General features: G+C 45.3%; 1 protein-coding gene across 1 annotated transcript in view; it reads right to left on the bottom strand.

Moving 5' to 3' along the window:
* The window catches only part of GALNT10 (polypeptide N-acetylgalactosaminyltransferase 10), a 230,686-nt gene that overhangs the window by 122,982 nt on the left and 89,602 nt on the right, over window positions 1–18,102 (bottom strand). The window contains exons 2-3 of the mRNA XM_069589994.1: window positions 5,774–5,876; window positions 2,427–2,565 (exon numbers count right to left, since the gene is read on the bottom strand). Of these exons, the coding sequence (XP_069446095.1) occupies window positions 2,427–2,565; window positions 5,774–5,876 (242 nt within the window). The remainder of the gene's footprint in view (window positions 1–2,426; window positions 2,566–5,773; window positions 5,877–18,102) is intronic.

Below are 18,102 nucleotides of genomic sequence, written 5' to 3'. Positions count from 1 at the left end.
TGGCTGAGGTGAGAGTATAATGCTCTCATATGAACCTTCCTAGACTTAGAAAGATGAAATTAGTGCAGAAACTGAATTCTGCAAGGGGCTAAACATAAATTGAGTTTTTGACCCTCGGAGTCAGGTCACGGTTCTGAATCCAGCAACATCCGAAATATCTGAACTATATTTTCAGACTTACATGAAAAAAATCCCAGGCTTAATAGTGAAGACCATGAATCAAATTGCAACCCCTCAGGCAAGCCCTGCAAGGCCCCTCACTCCCTCCCCTCACTGTAAGAAATCCTTGCAAATTCTTACAGGTCTGGGCAAGCAGCACACCTTTTTGTGAAAATTCCTAGTTGTGTGCTTTCCTCATCTATACAGTGGAGATGATAATAATAATGGCAACCTTAAAGTAATGTTGCAGGGACTGAAAGATGTAGGGGCCAAAAAGCACTTTTAGGTAGCCAAACATACTACCAAGATTCTTTATTATTATACTCTACCATTGGAGCTCGTAGAGGTGGAAAGACCTAATGACTCAGATTCTAGGTCAGACTCTCTGCATGCAAGTTCTGGCACCACCTTTTACCAGCTGTCATCCAATACTAACTATTTAACTCTTTGGACCTCATTCCTCAAGTGTAAAATGGTGATAATAAAGGTACTTATCTCCCAGGGTTTTGGGAAGGTTTGGCTGAGTTAACGTACTTGAAGTACCGTTGGTTCTAGGGTTGGTAGATGAAGACTATTACATTTAGAATGGATAACAACAGTTCCTAATGTGTAGCACAGGGGACTATATTAAATATCCTGTGATAAACCACAATGAAAAGGATATTAAAAAAAGAATGTGTATATAAAACTTGAGCTTTGCATCAGAATCACCTAGAGGGCTTGTTAAAACACTGATGGCTGAGCCCCTACGCAGAGCTTTTGATTCAGTAAACCTGGGCTGGGATCCAGAAATTTGCATGTCTAACAAGCTCTGCTGGCCTGGCAACCACACTTTGAGAACCATTGGCTTAGAACAATGCCTGGCATACAGTAAGTATCTAAAAAGTGTTAGCTGTTACTATCTTTCCCTGGCCTCTAATTTTGTAGTCCCCAAGCAAAATAGTTTATGCTCCACTGCTACTTGTAACAGCCTTCATGAAAAAAAAAAACTTAAAACATTTTTTTAAATTTTGTAATCGGGTACAGCCGATTAACAATGTTGTCATAGTTTAAGGTGAACAGGGAAATGACTCAGCCATACATACATATGTATCAATTCTCCCCAAACTCCTCTCCCATCCAGGGCGTCACATCACATTAAGCAGAACTCCCTGTGCCATGGAGTAGGTCCTTATTGGTTATCCATTTTAAATAGAGCAGCGTGTACAAGTCCATCCCAAACTCCTTAACTATCCCTTCTCCCTGTCCTTCCCTCCTAGCAACCGTAAGTTCATCCTCTAAGTCTGTGAGTCTCTTTTTGTTTTGGAAGTAATTCTGAAATCTGCTAGCAGTGGTCCCCAAGGTGTGGACCCCATGAACACCACATGGGAGCTTACTAGTAATGAAGGTCTTGGGCCCCCACCCAGATCCACTGGATCAGGAAGTATGGGGTTGAGGCTCAACATCTTGTGTTCCAACTAATAGCCCTCCACATGATTCTAAAGCACAGCAACTTTAAGATATACTGCTCTATTAGAAAGTCACCATGACCACCACAACACTCCTTTCAAAAGTGAAAGGCACGATGGCTTAAGATCCAGAGTAGAATTTTTGGTTGAACTGGAGCTCAAGAACTGACTCAGCTTCTTAGTCACTGTGTGGCCTTACATGAGTTGCAGTACCCCTTTAAGCTTCAGTTTCCTCATCTGTAAACATGGGCATCATCACGGGGCCTACATTGCAGGGAACTGACATGACGCAAGTGCTTGGACACGTACTACGTGTTCAAAGAAAGTTAGCGGTCACTGTTATGTTTTTAATCATGATGACATGTATGCTCTCAAAGTGATTTGGGATAGCTTATAACCGAGACACAGACATAAAGGTGTATAGGATAGCTAAAATAAAGAGTTAAAAAAAAAAAGAAATAAAAACGTCATACACAGAAGGTGGAGTGAGGGAGGGTTGAAACTGTTGTTGCACTTGTCTTGCAAAGTGATATCTGGACTTCCGTGTGGGTCAGAGTCCAAAGAGGAAATACAGAGATCCTGGTTTTCACTGCATGAATAGAGGAAGGAGACCAGCTCTTTAGGGGAGACAATACTGTCCCTTGGCCACACCAGCTCTAAATTCTAGGAGAATCTGGTTACAGGAACCTGTGCACAAAGGCCCTGGATAACAGAGGGAATCTCCTCCGGCAGTGCTTTATGGACCTGTTTCTTTAATCCTCAATGAGAGTCAAGGGCAAAAATCCTTAGATCCCAGAAGATGAGAGAAGTTACACTCACTTTGGGTGCCGAATGTCAGGGAGAGAGCGATTCAGGGAGATTTTATCGCTGACGTAAATGTTAAATCCATTTTCTCGGTACGCCTGGTCCACTCGCTCAGCATAGGTCAATGGGAAGGGCCTCCCTTGTTCTCCATCTCCTAGGAGCAAACAGCAAAATCAGGGTTGCCAATTAAATGTAGTGGGAAAGGGAAGAGGAAAAACGTGCTTAAATCACCATGAAAAGACTTTACACTTGATACAGAGTGTTTCTCCAGATTCTGCAGGGCTAAAGAGGGGAAGGGAATGAGGCTCAGCCATGGCTGTGTCATGCACTGCAGCTCTGTCCTCCTGTGACCTCCACAACAGGCTGTCAGGGTGGAGACGTGAGCCCTCATTCTACCGAGAGAAAAGCCGGGACTTGGGACTTCCCTGGTGGTCCAGTGGTAAGGAGTCCGCCTGCCAGTGCAAGGGTCCCAGGTTTGATCCCTGGTCCAGGAGGATCCCACATGCCATGGGGTGACCGGACCTGCGTCCCACTGCTGAAGCCAGCGTGCTCTAGAGCCAGGGCTCCACAGCAGGAGAAGCACTGCAACGAGAAGCCCCCACACTACAGCTGGAAGGTGGCCCTGACTTGCCACAGCTGGAGAGGGTCCAGTGTGGCAGCAGAGACCCAGTGCAGCCAAAAATAATAAGTAAGTAAAATAATGCAATAAAAAAGAAAAACCAGGACTCAGAAAGGTTATAAAAGTAGGTCTCTGGGCTCCAATGCCCATACTTTCCCCACCCTCTGCCAGGAGCCCTAAACACCCCTGACCCTGGAGTCTGCCCACCTGGTTGGAGGTCAGGTCACCTGCCTAGGAGCTGACCCACCTTGGGCCAGTCACACTAGCTCTAAGAACTGTAGTTTGTTCCTGTCTGGTACCCACACCATCCTGAGAAAGTCAAATGAGAGGCTGCACACTCGAGAATTTTCAGTAAAGATAAACCCTATTAACCATGTGAGGAAATACTGTGATTCCTCTCCAGGCGACTTGAACTTTACATGTAAATCAAAATTGCCACAAATGATCAAAGATGCTTTGATTTTTTTTTTTAAAGCCAGCAAACTAATGATGATCTGCCTTGCCTAGGCCTGAAAGTGTGGCTCTTAGTTGGGGATCTGGGTGGATCCAGTGCCAGCTTTCCTTTCTCTGTATAAGCCATCTGGGGAAAGAGTCCCTGATGCTCCAGGAAATTACTCTCTGGGTTTCCGGGGTGCAGATGGTATGTGCTGATGTCCCCTAACCCCTGCAATAATAGACCAAGCACCTGCCATTGGCAACAGTGTGGAAGAAATGGTAATAGAATCAGCTAACTGAAAATCATCTCATCTTCTGGAGCCCATGGCCTGAGCAACACCCCGTTTACTTTGCAAAATAAATGATGTCAACATCAGCATGATGAGAAGGTGCAAGTAGAGAGGTGGAGCCTGTGGCAGTGCCTTCTCTGATCCAGCCCAACGATGGAGAGGACTCTGCTGCCTGTAACTTGTATGGCTCTGGGATAAGACACTGTTGGCCAGTGCCCAGCATGATCACACAAGGGACACAAATGCCGCATGCAGACAAAGAAGAGCAGAAGCATCTGTTTGGGCGGGGAGGGAAGCTCTGGTGGAGGGGGCAGTGCAGGAGAATGATTCCGAGTTCAGGCTCTGGAGCTGCATTGAGTGGAGTTTGAAGCCCAGCCCTGCTGCTCCTGGCTATCATCTTGGGAGAGCCTTCAGCTTTTCTGTGTCTTGGGTTTTTCCCTTAGTGTTCATTGGGATGAAAAGGTTCAGTGTGATGATTAAGGGGGGAATGCAGGGGAAGACAGAGAAGGCAATGGCAACCCACTCCAGTACTCTTGTCTGGAAAATCCCATGGACGGAGGAGCCTAGAAGGCTGCAGTCCATGGGGTCTCTGAGGGTCAGAAACGACTGAGGGACTTCACTTTTACTTTTCACTTTCCTGTACTGGAAAAGGAAATGGCAACCCACTCCAATGTTCTTCCCTGGAGAATCCCAGGGACAGGGGAGCCTGGTGGGCTGCCGTCTATGGGGTCACACAGAGTCGGACACAACTGAAGCGACTTAGCAGCAGCAGCAGGGCAAGATGCCTGGCACACAGTGAGTGTTCAACCTGGACTGGTTACTGTTATTCTTAATAATGTCACCACTGCTTACTCTTTTCTGGCTAGTTAGCCCAATGTTCTAATAATTCTGGTATACATGCCTGGGAAATTAGCTCTTTTCAAATGTTTCCTTTCTTAAACTAAGCAGCATTCCAACCCTTCATTCTAAATCACTGGCAGATGTGTCTTTGGATTTCCCTGACCACCAGTTACTATGTCAGCTCTATTCAGAGCTTCTTGTAATCTGGTTTTGTCACAGTGTAACATTTTCAAAAAGAAAATCAATGGTGCTGGGTGTCTCTGATATAAAAATGAATAAAATACAAATCCCTTCTATTTCTTTCCAGTATTGTAAAGCTATACTTTATCTGTCACCTTCACAACATTTACCCTTTGGTTATCAAAGTGGAAGCATGAGCCCTGAGGACAGAGGGGAAACCAAGGCTCCAGGAGTCTGGAATTTATCTGAGGGTCAGATGGCTGGTAGGTGGCGTCAGAGCTGCTCTCCTGGCTCCTAGCTAGGCCCTTTGGAGACGACTCTCCACATGATTTCTGTATATCTCACCCATTCCAGCTCTGCAGTGGAACAGGAGCTGTTCCAAAGGCTAACCAGGTGAAGAAAACTTCAGCAGAAGCCCACTAGTTTCAGTCAACCTTGTGCCTGTGATCTTGGGGAGAGATCAAGTCAGCCCTCCAGACCTGGGTTTAAGTCTCAAGCTTGCCTCTATCTCACTGAATGTCTGCAGGTAAATTACCCCACCTCTCTGAGCTCCAGGTTCCTTCTCATCAAATGAGCTACAAAGGTTGGTTAGGGGTTTCATCAAGAAAATGTGCAAAGTGTGGATCGTGGGCCTTTTCGCTGTTGGTGTTCAGTAAACGTGGGTTCTTATTCTTACTGCTCTTCATTTTAGTGGTAACGAATCTTCCAGGAGGGAGACATTTTCTATCACCATAGAGGTTTCAGGGCAAAGGCCTGAAAGCAGTGGATCTGATGATGTGAATGGAGAAAGGGGTCAGCTAACAGGTGAAGGAAGGGAGAGGGCTGGGCCTGGGAACCAGGGGAAGGGATAATGCCAAATGGACAGGGAGTCAACAGGAGGTCTAGATGCCCCCATAAAACACACACACACACACACACACACACACACGCGCGCGCGTGCGCGCGCACGTGCAAGCACTCTCCAGGGGACCCTCCCGTGGACGCCCTGCCCTTCGTACCTACACGCTGAGCATCCCTCTTGATGGCTTCTTTGTCGTGCCAGTCCTTCAGTTTCTGCCTATCTCCAAAGAAAAAGCTCTTCTTTGGTTGATCGTGTGAGCCCTTAAAAAAAGACAAAAACTATGAAAAAGAAGAAAAGGGAAAATAAGTTTAATAACAAAGAGACCCAGCAAGTACATGGCCTAAGGGATGAATGTCTGCCACCAGTGGTTCATTTATTAATTCCCTCAGAACTCAGTTACTCCTGTCCACCTCTGCCAGCCAGGTGTGCATAGTTCAGAAAGAAGACACACAGTGCTCACCCTCCTGGAACTTACAAACCCATGGGAGAGAAGGCAGATGGACAGATACTCCTTTTACAGAAGAGAGAAAGCGGTAGGTATGACGCTGTCTAACAGAAATAGAATGTAAGCTACCAAGATGAGCCACATATGTAACTCTACTTTTTTTAAACCAGGTGAAGTGAGTTCTGATAATGTATTTCATTTAGCTCCATATACACCATCGAAAGCAGGGGTTGCCAAAACTGTGGCAAAACTGTCTTCCATAAAATTGGTCCCTGGTGCCAAAAAGGTTGGGGACCAGTGATCTAAAGTAAGATCATTTCAACAGGCAGTGGACGCAAATGTTGAGGTTAAGTCTATGTTCCTTTTTGTGTGTGTACTGAGTCTTCAAAATCCAGTGTGTATGTCACACTTGTGGGCATCTCAGTTCAGCCTCCTTCCAAGTGCTTAAGAGCCACAGCTGCCTAGTGGCTCTGCACTGGATGAGGCAGAGGAAATGAACCTGGGGTGAGAGGTTCTGAAAAAGAGCTAGAGGACTTCACTTCCACCTGGGAGAACTGGGGAAGGGTTCACGGACACTGGGGCCTTTGGGCTGGACTTCAGATAAGCTGAAATGAGAGGCAGGCAGAGCGCACACCCTGGGCGGGTGGAGCATGGCAGAGTGGGCTGGGCTCAAGGAGCACAGGAGGAAGAGCTGGGTCACGGTCATCTCTGCAGTCCCAAAGAAGGCCTGGACCCAGAGACGGGGAGCAGCTGGCAGATGTATGTGGAAGGTCTGAACAAGTGCTCGGACGACTGAAAGAAAACAGGAATACACAGGAGAGCAGCCCCCAGAGGCTGGAGCTGAAGACATTTATTATGTGTTCCAGGAGGGGAGTCTGTCCTGGTGGGCCTGTTAAGGAAGCAGTTTCCCAGAGGCTGCATTCCAGCATCTGGGGTCATCAAAAGGTGCCAGATGCTTTCCCACGCCAAGAGTCAGGCCCCAGGGCTCAGTAAGAGTCTTTCCAAGGTGACACTGCTCTACACTGCTGTTTGTATCTTCTATGTTCACCTAGATGAGAACAGCTTTCCCCATGATCTTGCCCTTAAAAAAACCCGCAGACCTGCTCATGCTACTGTGGCATGCAGGATCCACTAGTCCTATTTCCTGTATAATTACCTACGAAGGCCCTGAACGCATGGTGTGCTGGAACATTAGCACTAACAAGAAGCCACTGGAATAAAATCATCCTCATGCCTGTTTATTAAGTCTCTGGCTGATCCTCGCATTAGCACAATTTCCACAAGGGCTCAATATCCCTACAACAGCTCTAATGATAACAATCCTTGGCATTCCCTCTCCTGAAGACCTCTCTGACTTGCAGGAAGAAAATTCTGAAAGTGGGCATGCCACATGTCATGGTCAGAGAGGGAAAGAAAACTGCAAAAACAAAGGTCACATGCCTGCAAACAGCTCTCAGAGTCTTAGAAATCACAGGAGCTGAGTGGGAAGTTCCTTCGGGGGTTTCAACTGTATTGAGCCACATTTCTGCAGGAGACACCTCGGTGCTGCCTTGAGAAGGTGGAGACTGACAGTAAGAGCTTGACCCCTGCACTTCAGCCAGACCAGCAATGCATCTGTCTGTTTCTATACCGGGGTTCTCTGTGAGATTTCATTTCTAAAGGTCCTCTGCTAAAAACAAACTGACCATCAAATCTCCACACAAGCAAACACATCAACTCAAAAACTGATCTGGGGCCACTGCCGTATTTCACAAACAGGGAAACTAAGTCTTGGAATGGAACAGGGATATGCCCAAGTTAAGCACTCTACCTCTAGATGTCAGGGCTGGTCAGTCAAGGGTTGGTTAGCAATCTTTCCTCCAGCCCTCCCTCCCAATTCCTTTTCCCTCTTCTGCTACCCAAAGACTGAGAACTTCATTGACTATGTTAGGTCACTGGTGGAACTAAAGAGGTTCTGCAAACCCAGGCTGTCTTAATGGGAGGAACCAATCTAAAGCGGTTCTTACAGTGTGAACCAGCAGCACTCACAGCAGTTGGGAACTCATCAGAAATGAGCCCCCTCCGGGAAGCAGCAGCAGAAACTGGGTGTGGGGCCCAGAGACTTGGGTTTTAACAAGTCCTCAAAGAGATTCTGATGCACGCTCCCATTTGAGAACTACTAGTCTAGAATTCAGGATGTCATAAGCCTGCCTGGTCTGTGCTGGTCAAACCATACCTGGGCAATTATATACTAGTTGAGCAGATATTCATCATCGAAAGTCACAAAAAATACTTAGACGTGGTCACTGGCAAACACAATCTGGTGGTTTTTGAGGATTTTTTTTTTAACTGCCAGTGTTGGGGGTGGGGGAAAATAGGGCTTCCCAGGGGGGCTCAGTGGTAAAGAATTTGCTTGCCAAAGTAGGAGATGTGAGTATCATCTCTGGGTCGGGAAGATCCTCTGGAGGAAATGGCAACCCACTTCAGTATTCTTGCCTAGAAAATTCCATGGACACAGGAGCCTGGTGGGTGGGCTACAGTTCATGGGGTCACAAAGACTGTGATGTGACCTGGCTCTCATCTCTCATTTGTGTTATTTTCCTGGCCGCAGTGAGTTTGCAGTGGGCTGCCACATACAGATATGCATGAGGAAGATAAGAAACTGTGTTCTATGAGACCTTGGAGATGAGAAGCCATGGGAAACCCGGGAGAGTTTATCTTGTTCTATGAGGCCCTCAGGCTAGTGTGAGAGCCAAGGGCAGAAGTTATTGATTGCCTGAGGGGTTAGCTGAAAACACAGAAGGAATTCCAAAAGGTGGGCTGGTCTTAAGATGAAATAGGCCCACTTGGAAGAAGATGTTAGGGGAGGCCAGGAACAGGATGCCTGCTTGTTCATCAGGATGTGAAGGAGGGGAGTCGAACACAGTTAGGGCTCAGTTCAGTCCAGTTGCTCAGTCGTGTCCGACTCTTTGTGACCCCAAGGACGGCAGCACGCCAGGCCGCCCTGTCCATCACCAACTCCCGAAGCTCATTCAAACTCATGTCCATAGAGTTCGATGATGCCATCCAGCCATCTCATCCTCTGTTGTCCCCTTCTTCTGCCTTCAATCTTTCTCAGTATCAGGGTCTTTTCCAATGAGTTAGGTTTTCGCATCAGGTGGCCAAAGTATTGGAGTTAGGGCTAGCGCTCCTCAAATTTTCCTGTGCAGTATAATCACATGAGTATCTTGTTAAACATGGATTCTGATACACGAGGTCTGGGCTGGGCCTGAGACTCTGCATTTCTAACAAGCTCCTAGGTGATGCTGCTGATCGATCCCCGAAAAACATTTTGAGTAGCAAGGGTGAGGTGACCTTTGCAAAGACATTTCAGGAGCCTAAGATCCTGGAAAGGACACTGTCTCCTCTATCTGTTTGTGGACGTCTTCTGGTGTTCCTGGGAAGGGGGTACGAGCTGAATCTCACAGCTGTGACTGCACAGAGATCAACTCCCCCAAATCTCATTCTCAGAATGAACAGTGAACTGCAGAACTGACAGGGTACAGAATTAGGGTTCCAAAATTCTGGGAGTTTCATGCTTAATAGCTTCTACCACCTCACTGCCTTTGCCTTAATGATGCATGCCCCTCTGGAATGATCTCCAGAGATGGCCTTTTTTAGATGGTCTCAGTTCTCAGATGATAAGTGACAGTCACTTAGTCATGTCTAACTCTTTGCAACCCCATGGACTGTAGCCTGCCAGGCTCTTCTGTCCATGGAATTCTCCAGGCAAGAATACTGGAGTGGGTTGCCATTCACTTCTCCAGGGAATCGTCCAGACTCAGGGATTGAACCTGGGACTCCTGAATTATAGGTGGATTTTTTGCTGGATGAGTCACCAGGGAAGCATTAGTTTTTACTTACTTCTTCACTAAACTAAGAGGACTTTGGAGCTTGCCAACATAGGGACTTTGGCAAGTTAAACATGTAGTTACAAGGAGGTCCTCAAGTATCCAAGCTATGAAGCCTCTCAGAAACAGTAAGTCCACCTTTTTTCCATCTTATAGGTGGGAAAACTGAGGTCCAAAGAGACCAAACTTACCCACATAAGTAAGCCAGAGGATAAAAGCCATGTTCTTTGATTCCCACACTGGATTTTAGTGGAGAGAGCTTACAGTGTGGTCTTGGACAAGTTTCATTTTCCTACCTGGAAAATAAAGATACCACTACCTGCCCAAAAAGTACTTTCAAGTGAACCAAGAAAATCACAAACTGTGTATTGGAAGCATGTTCAGAATTTACACAGAGAACGTGGGTAGGCTTCGGATTTTAAGGATCTACTATAAATTGACATCTGATCAAATCATCTTGATACAGGACTCAAATTTTACTATGAAAGTGAAAGAAAAGTGTCCGACTCTTCGAAGACTCCATGGCATATACAGTCCATGGAATTCTCCAGGCCACAATACTGGAGTGAGTAGCCTTTTGCTTCTCCAGGGGATCTTCCCAACCCAGGGATCAAACCCTGGTTTCCTGCATTGCAGGTGGATTCTTTACCAGCTGAGCTACCAGGGAAGCCCAAGAATTCTGGGTTGGATAGCCTATCCCTTCTCCAGCAGATCTTCCCAACCCAGGAATTGAACCAGGGTGTCCTGCATTGCAGGCTGATTCTTTACCAGCTGAGCTACCAGGGAAGCAACCCCCCCCCCCATTTTTTTTTACTATACATGTTAAAAAGATTTCCCATAATAGGTCTAAGCTTTTGTCAAAGAAGGAGTTGGTTTCAATCCTAAAACCACTGAGTATTCAGAGCCCAGGAGGCCCTTAGAATCTTATCCAGAAACCTTAATGAAAATTGTGATCAGAAGTCTCTGACATCCACCCATAGAAACCCCACAGATAGATCATTCCAAATACTGCTAAATATTTGTGCCAGACACTGTGGTAAGCACTGTGAACACAGGTGTAACAACACAGATCCCATGCAGGTGCTAATGGGCTTAGAGCCAGATCAGTTGCTCTCAAAGGATGGTTCTTTGGAGACCTGAGCCTTCATTATATATAAAATTTCCTGTACCCCACCCTGAACCTATGAAATCAAAGTATCTGAGCGTAGGAGGCCAGGAAGCAATGGATCTTTAAACACATCTCCATGTAATTCACAGTAAAGGTGGAAAACCACTTGCCAAAATCCAGCTGTCTCACTCATAGTTATGAAACCTGAGGCTAAAAGAGTAGAACAGAGTTGCCCCAAACCCCATAGTTTGCCAGCCCCAAAGATCAAACCAGATCTGGCTGTTCTCCCCATGGGTTAGACTGTGAGCTCCCTGAAGGCAGGGGCATGTCTGTTTTGATTTGTCACTGTGTTTTCCTAGGTCAATACCTAGGCCCTCAGTAAGTATCAGGTGTATGAGCGCATGAGTGATTGCTCATCAATGGGGCAGGAAGTCTAGTTGGATGACTCAGAGCGTTCTGACTCCAGAGTTGGAAAAACCTAGGTTTTACTCCCTGGGCAGATGGACCCCAGTTTCCTGGATTGGTTAATAGGGAAAACTATCAGAGTAATGTGCAGGTTGTTGAGAGAATGAACTGAGCCCATCCACACAACACATCAAGCTCAGTATCTGGCATAAAGTTAGGCCCCCTCGGTAAAGGAGTGCAAATTTTAATAGGTTATTTCTGGAGAAAGTTTATGATCTGGTGTATGTGATGGCCACGTATGGGGGAGAAAGGACAGGGATGGAAATCTAATAATAAAACTGGGAGCCCTGCAGAGAAAACCTATTGAACACCTGAGCCAATTCAACTGGCTACTGCTGATAACAGGATTTAGAGAATTTCCTCATTAACAGGAGGTCATGTGCCCATGTGGAAACTCACTGTTCTTGAGGAAAGAAGAAAGTTCTTAGTTAATAGGGGCATTCTACAACAGAAACAAATGCCACAGACCTTTCGCAACCAGAAAAAATGCTAACGGTGTTTCTTAAAAGAGAGCGATTCTTATGAAATGCCATCACTTAATGTTATGCAAAAAGATAGTCTGGATTTCAGTCCAGAGGCAATTTTAATTCTACAGACTCACAGGTTTGTCTATAAAAGCTATGATTATTTTCCTTCAGCAACCATCTTCTGCTATTTTCCTTCCCCGCTATTTCCTTTTACTACAGGAAGCAGAAGGGTTGGGAAGGAGCAGAGGGCAAGGACGGTGAGGGAGAGTGTGTGGAGGAGGCTGGCAGAATGATTGTGGAAATCACATTAAACAATAAATTGGAACTGGATTTTGACTGGCTGCTCTAAATAACTGCTTCTGGTAGTTGTGTGCTTTTACTTAACATTCCACTGAAAGAATCGATTAATGTTCAAACAGCCACACATACACGCACACACAAATGGAATTTTAATCTTTTGTTTAATCACTACTTAGTGTGCCTGGCATCCTTTGGAGGGTGGGAAGAAAGGTGGTGAAGTGAGCCAAGTGTATCCTGCCCAGGGAGAAAGGTCTGTTAAAGCACATACTCTAATCCTGACCCTGCAGACTTGGCAACTTCTGCTCAGAGAGGACGCTCATGTCTCTGGCCCAGCTGGTTGGTGTCTTCAAAACAATGGAAAAAGAGTTGTGTGCTCAAAAACAGCAATGCTGAAAGGAAAACTGAGTAGGGCATCTGCTTCATCCAGGGTCTGAGGACTACAATGGATTAGATTCTGCTGCAAATTTTAGGAGAGTTTCCCCGCTTGCAACCTCTTTCTCAAATAACCCTACACAGGCGCCGAAACAATTTTGCTTTGAGGCTTAAACGACTCTATATAATTCCAAACATTTGTTTATCTGCTAAGTAGATTATTCTAATAACCTTCACACACACACACACACGCACACACACACACACAGCAGAGCATTCTCTTCAAGGATGCTTTCAAGGTTATCCTTCAAAGAGGGCCAGGTAGGACTTCATTTATCCAAAAGCATAAAGTAATTCTAAGCAAGGGAGTTTGGATAACTGGATAAATGTACTTTCTTCATGAGTCTTGAGGACATAAGGTGAATTGTTTTTATTTCTTCATTCATCTCATAAAAGAGTATGACTCCACCGAAGAATTAAGGACCTACTTATTTAACTTATATGCAGAGTACATCATGAGAAACACTGGGCTGGAAGAAGCACAAGCTGGAATCAAGATTGCTGGGAGAAATATCAATAACCTCAGATATGCAGATGACACCACCCTTATGGCAGAAAGTGAAGAGGAACTAAAAAGCCTCTTGATGAAAGTGAAATTAGAGAGTGAAAAAGTTGTCTTAAGGCTCAACATTCAGAAAACTAAGATCATGGCATCTGGTCCCATCACTTCATGGCAAATAGATGGGGAAACAGTGGAAACAGTGTCAGACTTTATTTTTTGGGGCTCCAAAATCACTGCAGATGGTGACTGTAGCCATGAAATTAAAAGGCGCTTACTCCTTGGAAGAAAAGTTATGACAAATCTAGACAGCATATTGAAAAGCAGAGACATTACGCTGCCATGAAAGGTCTATCTAGTCAAGGCTATGGTTTTTCCAGTGGTCATGTATGGATGTGAGAGTTGGACTGTGAAGAAAGCTGAGCGCCGAAGAATTGATGCTTTTGAACTATGGTGTTGGAGACTCTTGAGAATCCCTCTGACTGCAAGGAGATCCAACCAGTCCATCCTAAGGGAGACCAGCTCTGGGTGTTCTTTGGAGAGAATGATGCTAAAGCTGAAGCTCCAGTACTTTGGCCACCTCATGCGAAGAGCTGACTCATTTGAAAAGACCTTGATGCTGGGAGGGATTGCGGGCAGGAGGAAAAGGGGACGACAGAGGATGAGATGGCTGGATGGCATCACTGACTCGATGGACGTGAGTTTGAGTGAACTCCAGGAGTTGGTGATGGACAGGGAGGCCTGACGTGCTGTGATTCATGGGGTCGCAAAGAGTCGGACACGACTGAGCGACTGAACTGAACTGATGTCCAAAGAATTGCGGGGGAAATAAAGAGAAATAGAATCATTCTTTGCCTCAACAAATAGGATGAATATAAGAAAGAAAAAAGCACACAACCCTGTCATGTGAGTGCCCTCGAAGTTGTACAGATGAATTCTATAGGTATTTACAACAGCCAAAAGTTAAATTCTATCTAAGACCATCAGGGAAAAATTCCTGCAAAAATTGAAAGTTGCCTAATAGGATGGGTAAGATTCTGACTGGTAGCAGTGGGAGGACAGAGTCCAGCTGGAAGGGAAGGATGTGCAGAGATAGAGGTTAGAAAGCAAGGGGTCTGTTTCCTTAATGGTAAGGACCCTGATTTGGCTGGTGGGAGTGATATGAGAGTCAGGAAAAAAGAGAGTCAGAGTTAGGGTTAGTCTGGACCAGGATCTGAGGGCCTTACATTTGAGCTGTTTGGCAGATGGGAGCCACAAAAGGTCTTTGAACAAGGAAGAATAATAAAATATGCTACTACCTATCCACCTGTTAATCTCAGAATCCCTCTCTACCTGGAAGAAATGCATAGAGAAAGATGATTTTGTTTTTAGAGGAAATGTACCCTCACTGTAGGCTGAGGACCACTCTTGGACATTCCACAAGACAGACTGAAATGAGCTGACCTAGCCCCAGCCCTTACCTAGTAGCTGCTGCTCTGAGAAAATCTACCTTTCACTACAACCAGGACCAGGAAGTATGAGAAAGCAATCACCCCTAAAGGGTGCTGTTTATGAATGGATGGAGACACTATAACCCAGCAACCACGAGATCAAGTTGGCCACGTCAGGCGATCCTGCTGTTCCACTCAGTAATCGGGTGTGTCAATTTTTCCTGGCCCCAAAAACCCTGTGGTCATAACACCAGGATGTCAGAATCTGAAATCTGGATGAGGCCCCATTCCCTAAGAGGGCAAGGTCATTCACAAACAGGAACCATGGTGTTTAAAAGGCTGATCCTGTACTCCCAAAGGCAGAAGCATTCCACCCGTCTAATTCACCCTTTTGTTTTGTACTGATGGCTCTAGAAAAGGTCATTTGCTATGGAGGGTGTGAAAGCTCATTAAAAGACTTTAAATAGCAGAGAGAAAAGAGCCAAGATACTTCATAATACCTATTATGTAAAGGGCACATGGAACCTTCAGTAACTTTTCTCTTTCATTCTAAAAGAAAAATTGCAACTTGTATCATATTCTTCAGAGGAAGTTCCCAAAGGGTTAATCGCTGGGAAAACAAACAACAACACTGATAATTGGATAATATTCGTTTGGGTCTCTCACCCATCCACCCATCCATTTACTTAAATGTTTGATGAATATAAGCACATGCCAGGCTCTGTACTATATATAAAGAATACATTTGTGAGCAAGACAGATAAGGGCCCTGCTCTCATAGAACTTACAGTAGTGTGTAGGGCCGCAGGGAATACAGACTTTAATCCACAACCACAAAAAAATTTAAATAGCTACAGTGGCCTGTGCAGAAAAGAAGGGTATATGGTGCAAAGAGAGTCCATTTCTTTCAGATCAGATAAGGAAGGTCTTATCCAGACTGCAAAGTCAGGAAAGGCTTCCCTGAGGAAACGAATGGAGTATAAGCAGGATTAACTCAGCAGAGAGAAGAGAACAGAGCTTTTCAGACAGTGGATGTGCAGAGACCCTGTGGCCGGGCAAATATGAAACACAGGAGGGACTAAAAGAAGAGCAGGGGATGTGTTGCACAGAGAAAGAGTGGAAGCCTGGTGGGGATGAGAGGTGGGCAGGAAGGAGGAGTCTGTCTTCCCCAGAAGCATTTGGAAATTAAGTATTTTACAGAAGGAGGTGGCAAGATCAGGGTGCATTTGGAAAGCCCTCTAGCAGCCAAGGCGGAGGCTGGCACCCAGGGAGGAGACTGTCATCACACTGGTATAGGCAGAGATGCTGCCAGCTTAGGCAGGAAGGTAGAAGCAGGGATGGACATATGTATTTTTTTTTAAAAAAGAGTCATGAAGGTCCTGCAAGTCTGTAGTAAAGAAATACAGCCTAAAGACTTGGACACTTGGGTGATGAGTTCACCTTGAAGGTCCATAGGCCCACGATACCATGAATATAGGTAGGGCTGAGCTGGGGTCTTGAGTCCAGATCTCCCCTCACCTAGCCTGGTGTCTGCTTCATCACATGTTATTTTCAAGTTTTAATCCTGTTCATAGACAGCAAGTCAGAAAATTAGACCTAATGGAACTGTATCATATATATATATCATACATATATATATATATATATGATACAATATATGTATATAAAACTTAAAGCCTCAGAATTCAGTGACATGTGGTCCCAAAGAAAGAAAGAAATCCTAACTGGGTAGGCTGACCATCTTCCTGACCCCCTCCTCAACAAGCCTATTCCCTGGATGGTGTCCCCTGGGGTCCAGTTCTCTCTGGCCTCCGATACTGTGAGCACAGTGGTGCTGAGCGAACCTACTCTGGGGAGATAAGAATTTTCATTACCTCAGAAGGCACCAAGATGACTTCAATCAGAGAAAAAGTCATCGGTTTTAAAACCGTAAGAGAAATTGCCTAAATTGGGCTTTTAAGAGGTGGTTTGTCTTTATATGCTACGGACAATTGTCAAGGGTGATTCTGATTTTATGTTAATTCCACCTTAAGTGATGAGTTTATTAAAACCTAACCCTTTTCTGACTTAAAACTCAACATTCAAAAAATTAAGATCATGGCATCTGGTCCCATCACTTCATGGCAAATAGATGGGGAAACAATGGAAACAGCGACAGAATATTTTGGGGGGCTCCAAAATCACTGCAGATGGTGACTGCAGCCATGAAATTAAAAGACACTTGCTCCTTGGAAGAAAAACAATGATAAACCTAGACAGCATATTAAAAAGCAGAGACATTACCAACAAAGGTCCATCTAGTCAAAGCTATGGTTTTTCCAGTAGTCATGTATGGATATGAGAATTGGACCACAAAGAAAGCTAAGCACCAAAGAATTGATGCTTTTGAACTGTGGTGTTAGAGAAGACTCTTGAGAGTCCCTTGGGCTGCAAGGAGATCAAACCAGTCTGTCCTAAAGGAAATCAGTCCTGAATATTCATTGGAAGGACTGGTGCTGAAGTTGAAGCTCCAATACTTTGGTCATCTGATGTGAAGAACTGACTTACTGGGAAAGACCATGATGCTGGGAAAGATTGAAGGCTGGAGGAGAAGGGGACAACAGGGGATAAGATGGTTGGATGGCATCACCGATTCCATGGACATGAGTCTGAGCAAGCTCCAGGAGTTGGTAATGGACAGGGAGGCCTGGCATGCTGCAGTCTATGGGGTCACAAAGAGTCGGACACAACTGAGTGACTGAACTGAACCCTTTCGAAAGATGAGACTTTACTGTATTATTATTGTCATTACATCCACTTTGTAGATGGCAAAACTGAGGCTTGGAAAGGAAAAATGACATGAAAAGTGTTGTGCAAACTGCCAATCACCCCATGTATGTCATTATCGCAGCTAATAGTTCCTACTACACACTGGCCTGCTGCTTCCCGCATCCTTGAGCTTGAAAAGATGCAGGGAGGATGGTCGGCTCTCAGGAAAGCACAATGTACACAAAGTGAATCATCTTTCTGCACCCTGTTCACCAGGGGTCTTGAACAACCACAGTCAGCCCTTTAAAAAGTGCTCTTTTTAGAGGCTCGGTGAGTAGAGCATAAGAGGGGGTAATTATTACACTGCTCTGCAGAGTGGATGGAGATGGGTGAGGAGAAAGGAAGGCAAAACTGGTAAACTGAACAGAAGGCAAGTTCTAACCCTTCCAGGGATTGAAAAATGGCTGCAAACACATTCCGTTAGCAGGCGAATTAGGGCTGAGTCCCCAAGTAAAACAATGTTGTTTAGTCGCTAAGTTGTATCCAACTCTTTGCGACCCCATGGACTGCAGCAGCCAGGTTTCCCTGTCCTCTATCTCCCAGAGTTTGCTCAGATTCATGTACATTGTTTCAATTATGCCATCCAATCATCTCATCCTCTGTGCCCCCTTCTCGTGCCTGCCCTCAATCTTTCCCAGTAATAGAATAGCTGTTCTATTAATA

This window comes from Ovis canadensis, chromosome 5 (assembly GCF_042477335.2).
Source record: "Ovis canadensis isolate MfBH-ARS-UI-01 breed Bighorn chromosome 5, ARS-UI_OviCan_v2, whole genome shotgun sequence".
NCBI lineage: Eukaryota > Metazoa > Chordata > Mammalia > Artiodactyla > Bovidae > Ovis > Ovis canadensis.
This window is presented reverse-complemented; position numbering and strand designations above follow the sequence as displayed.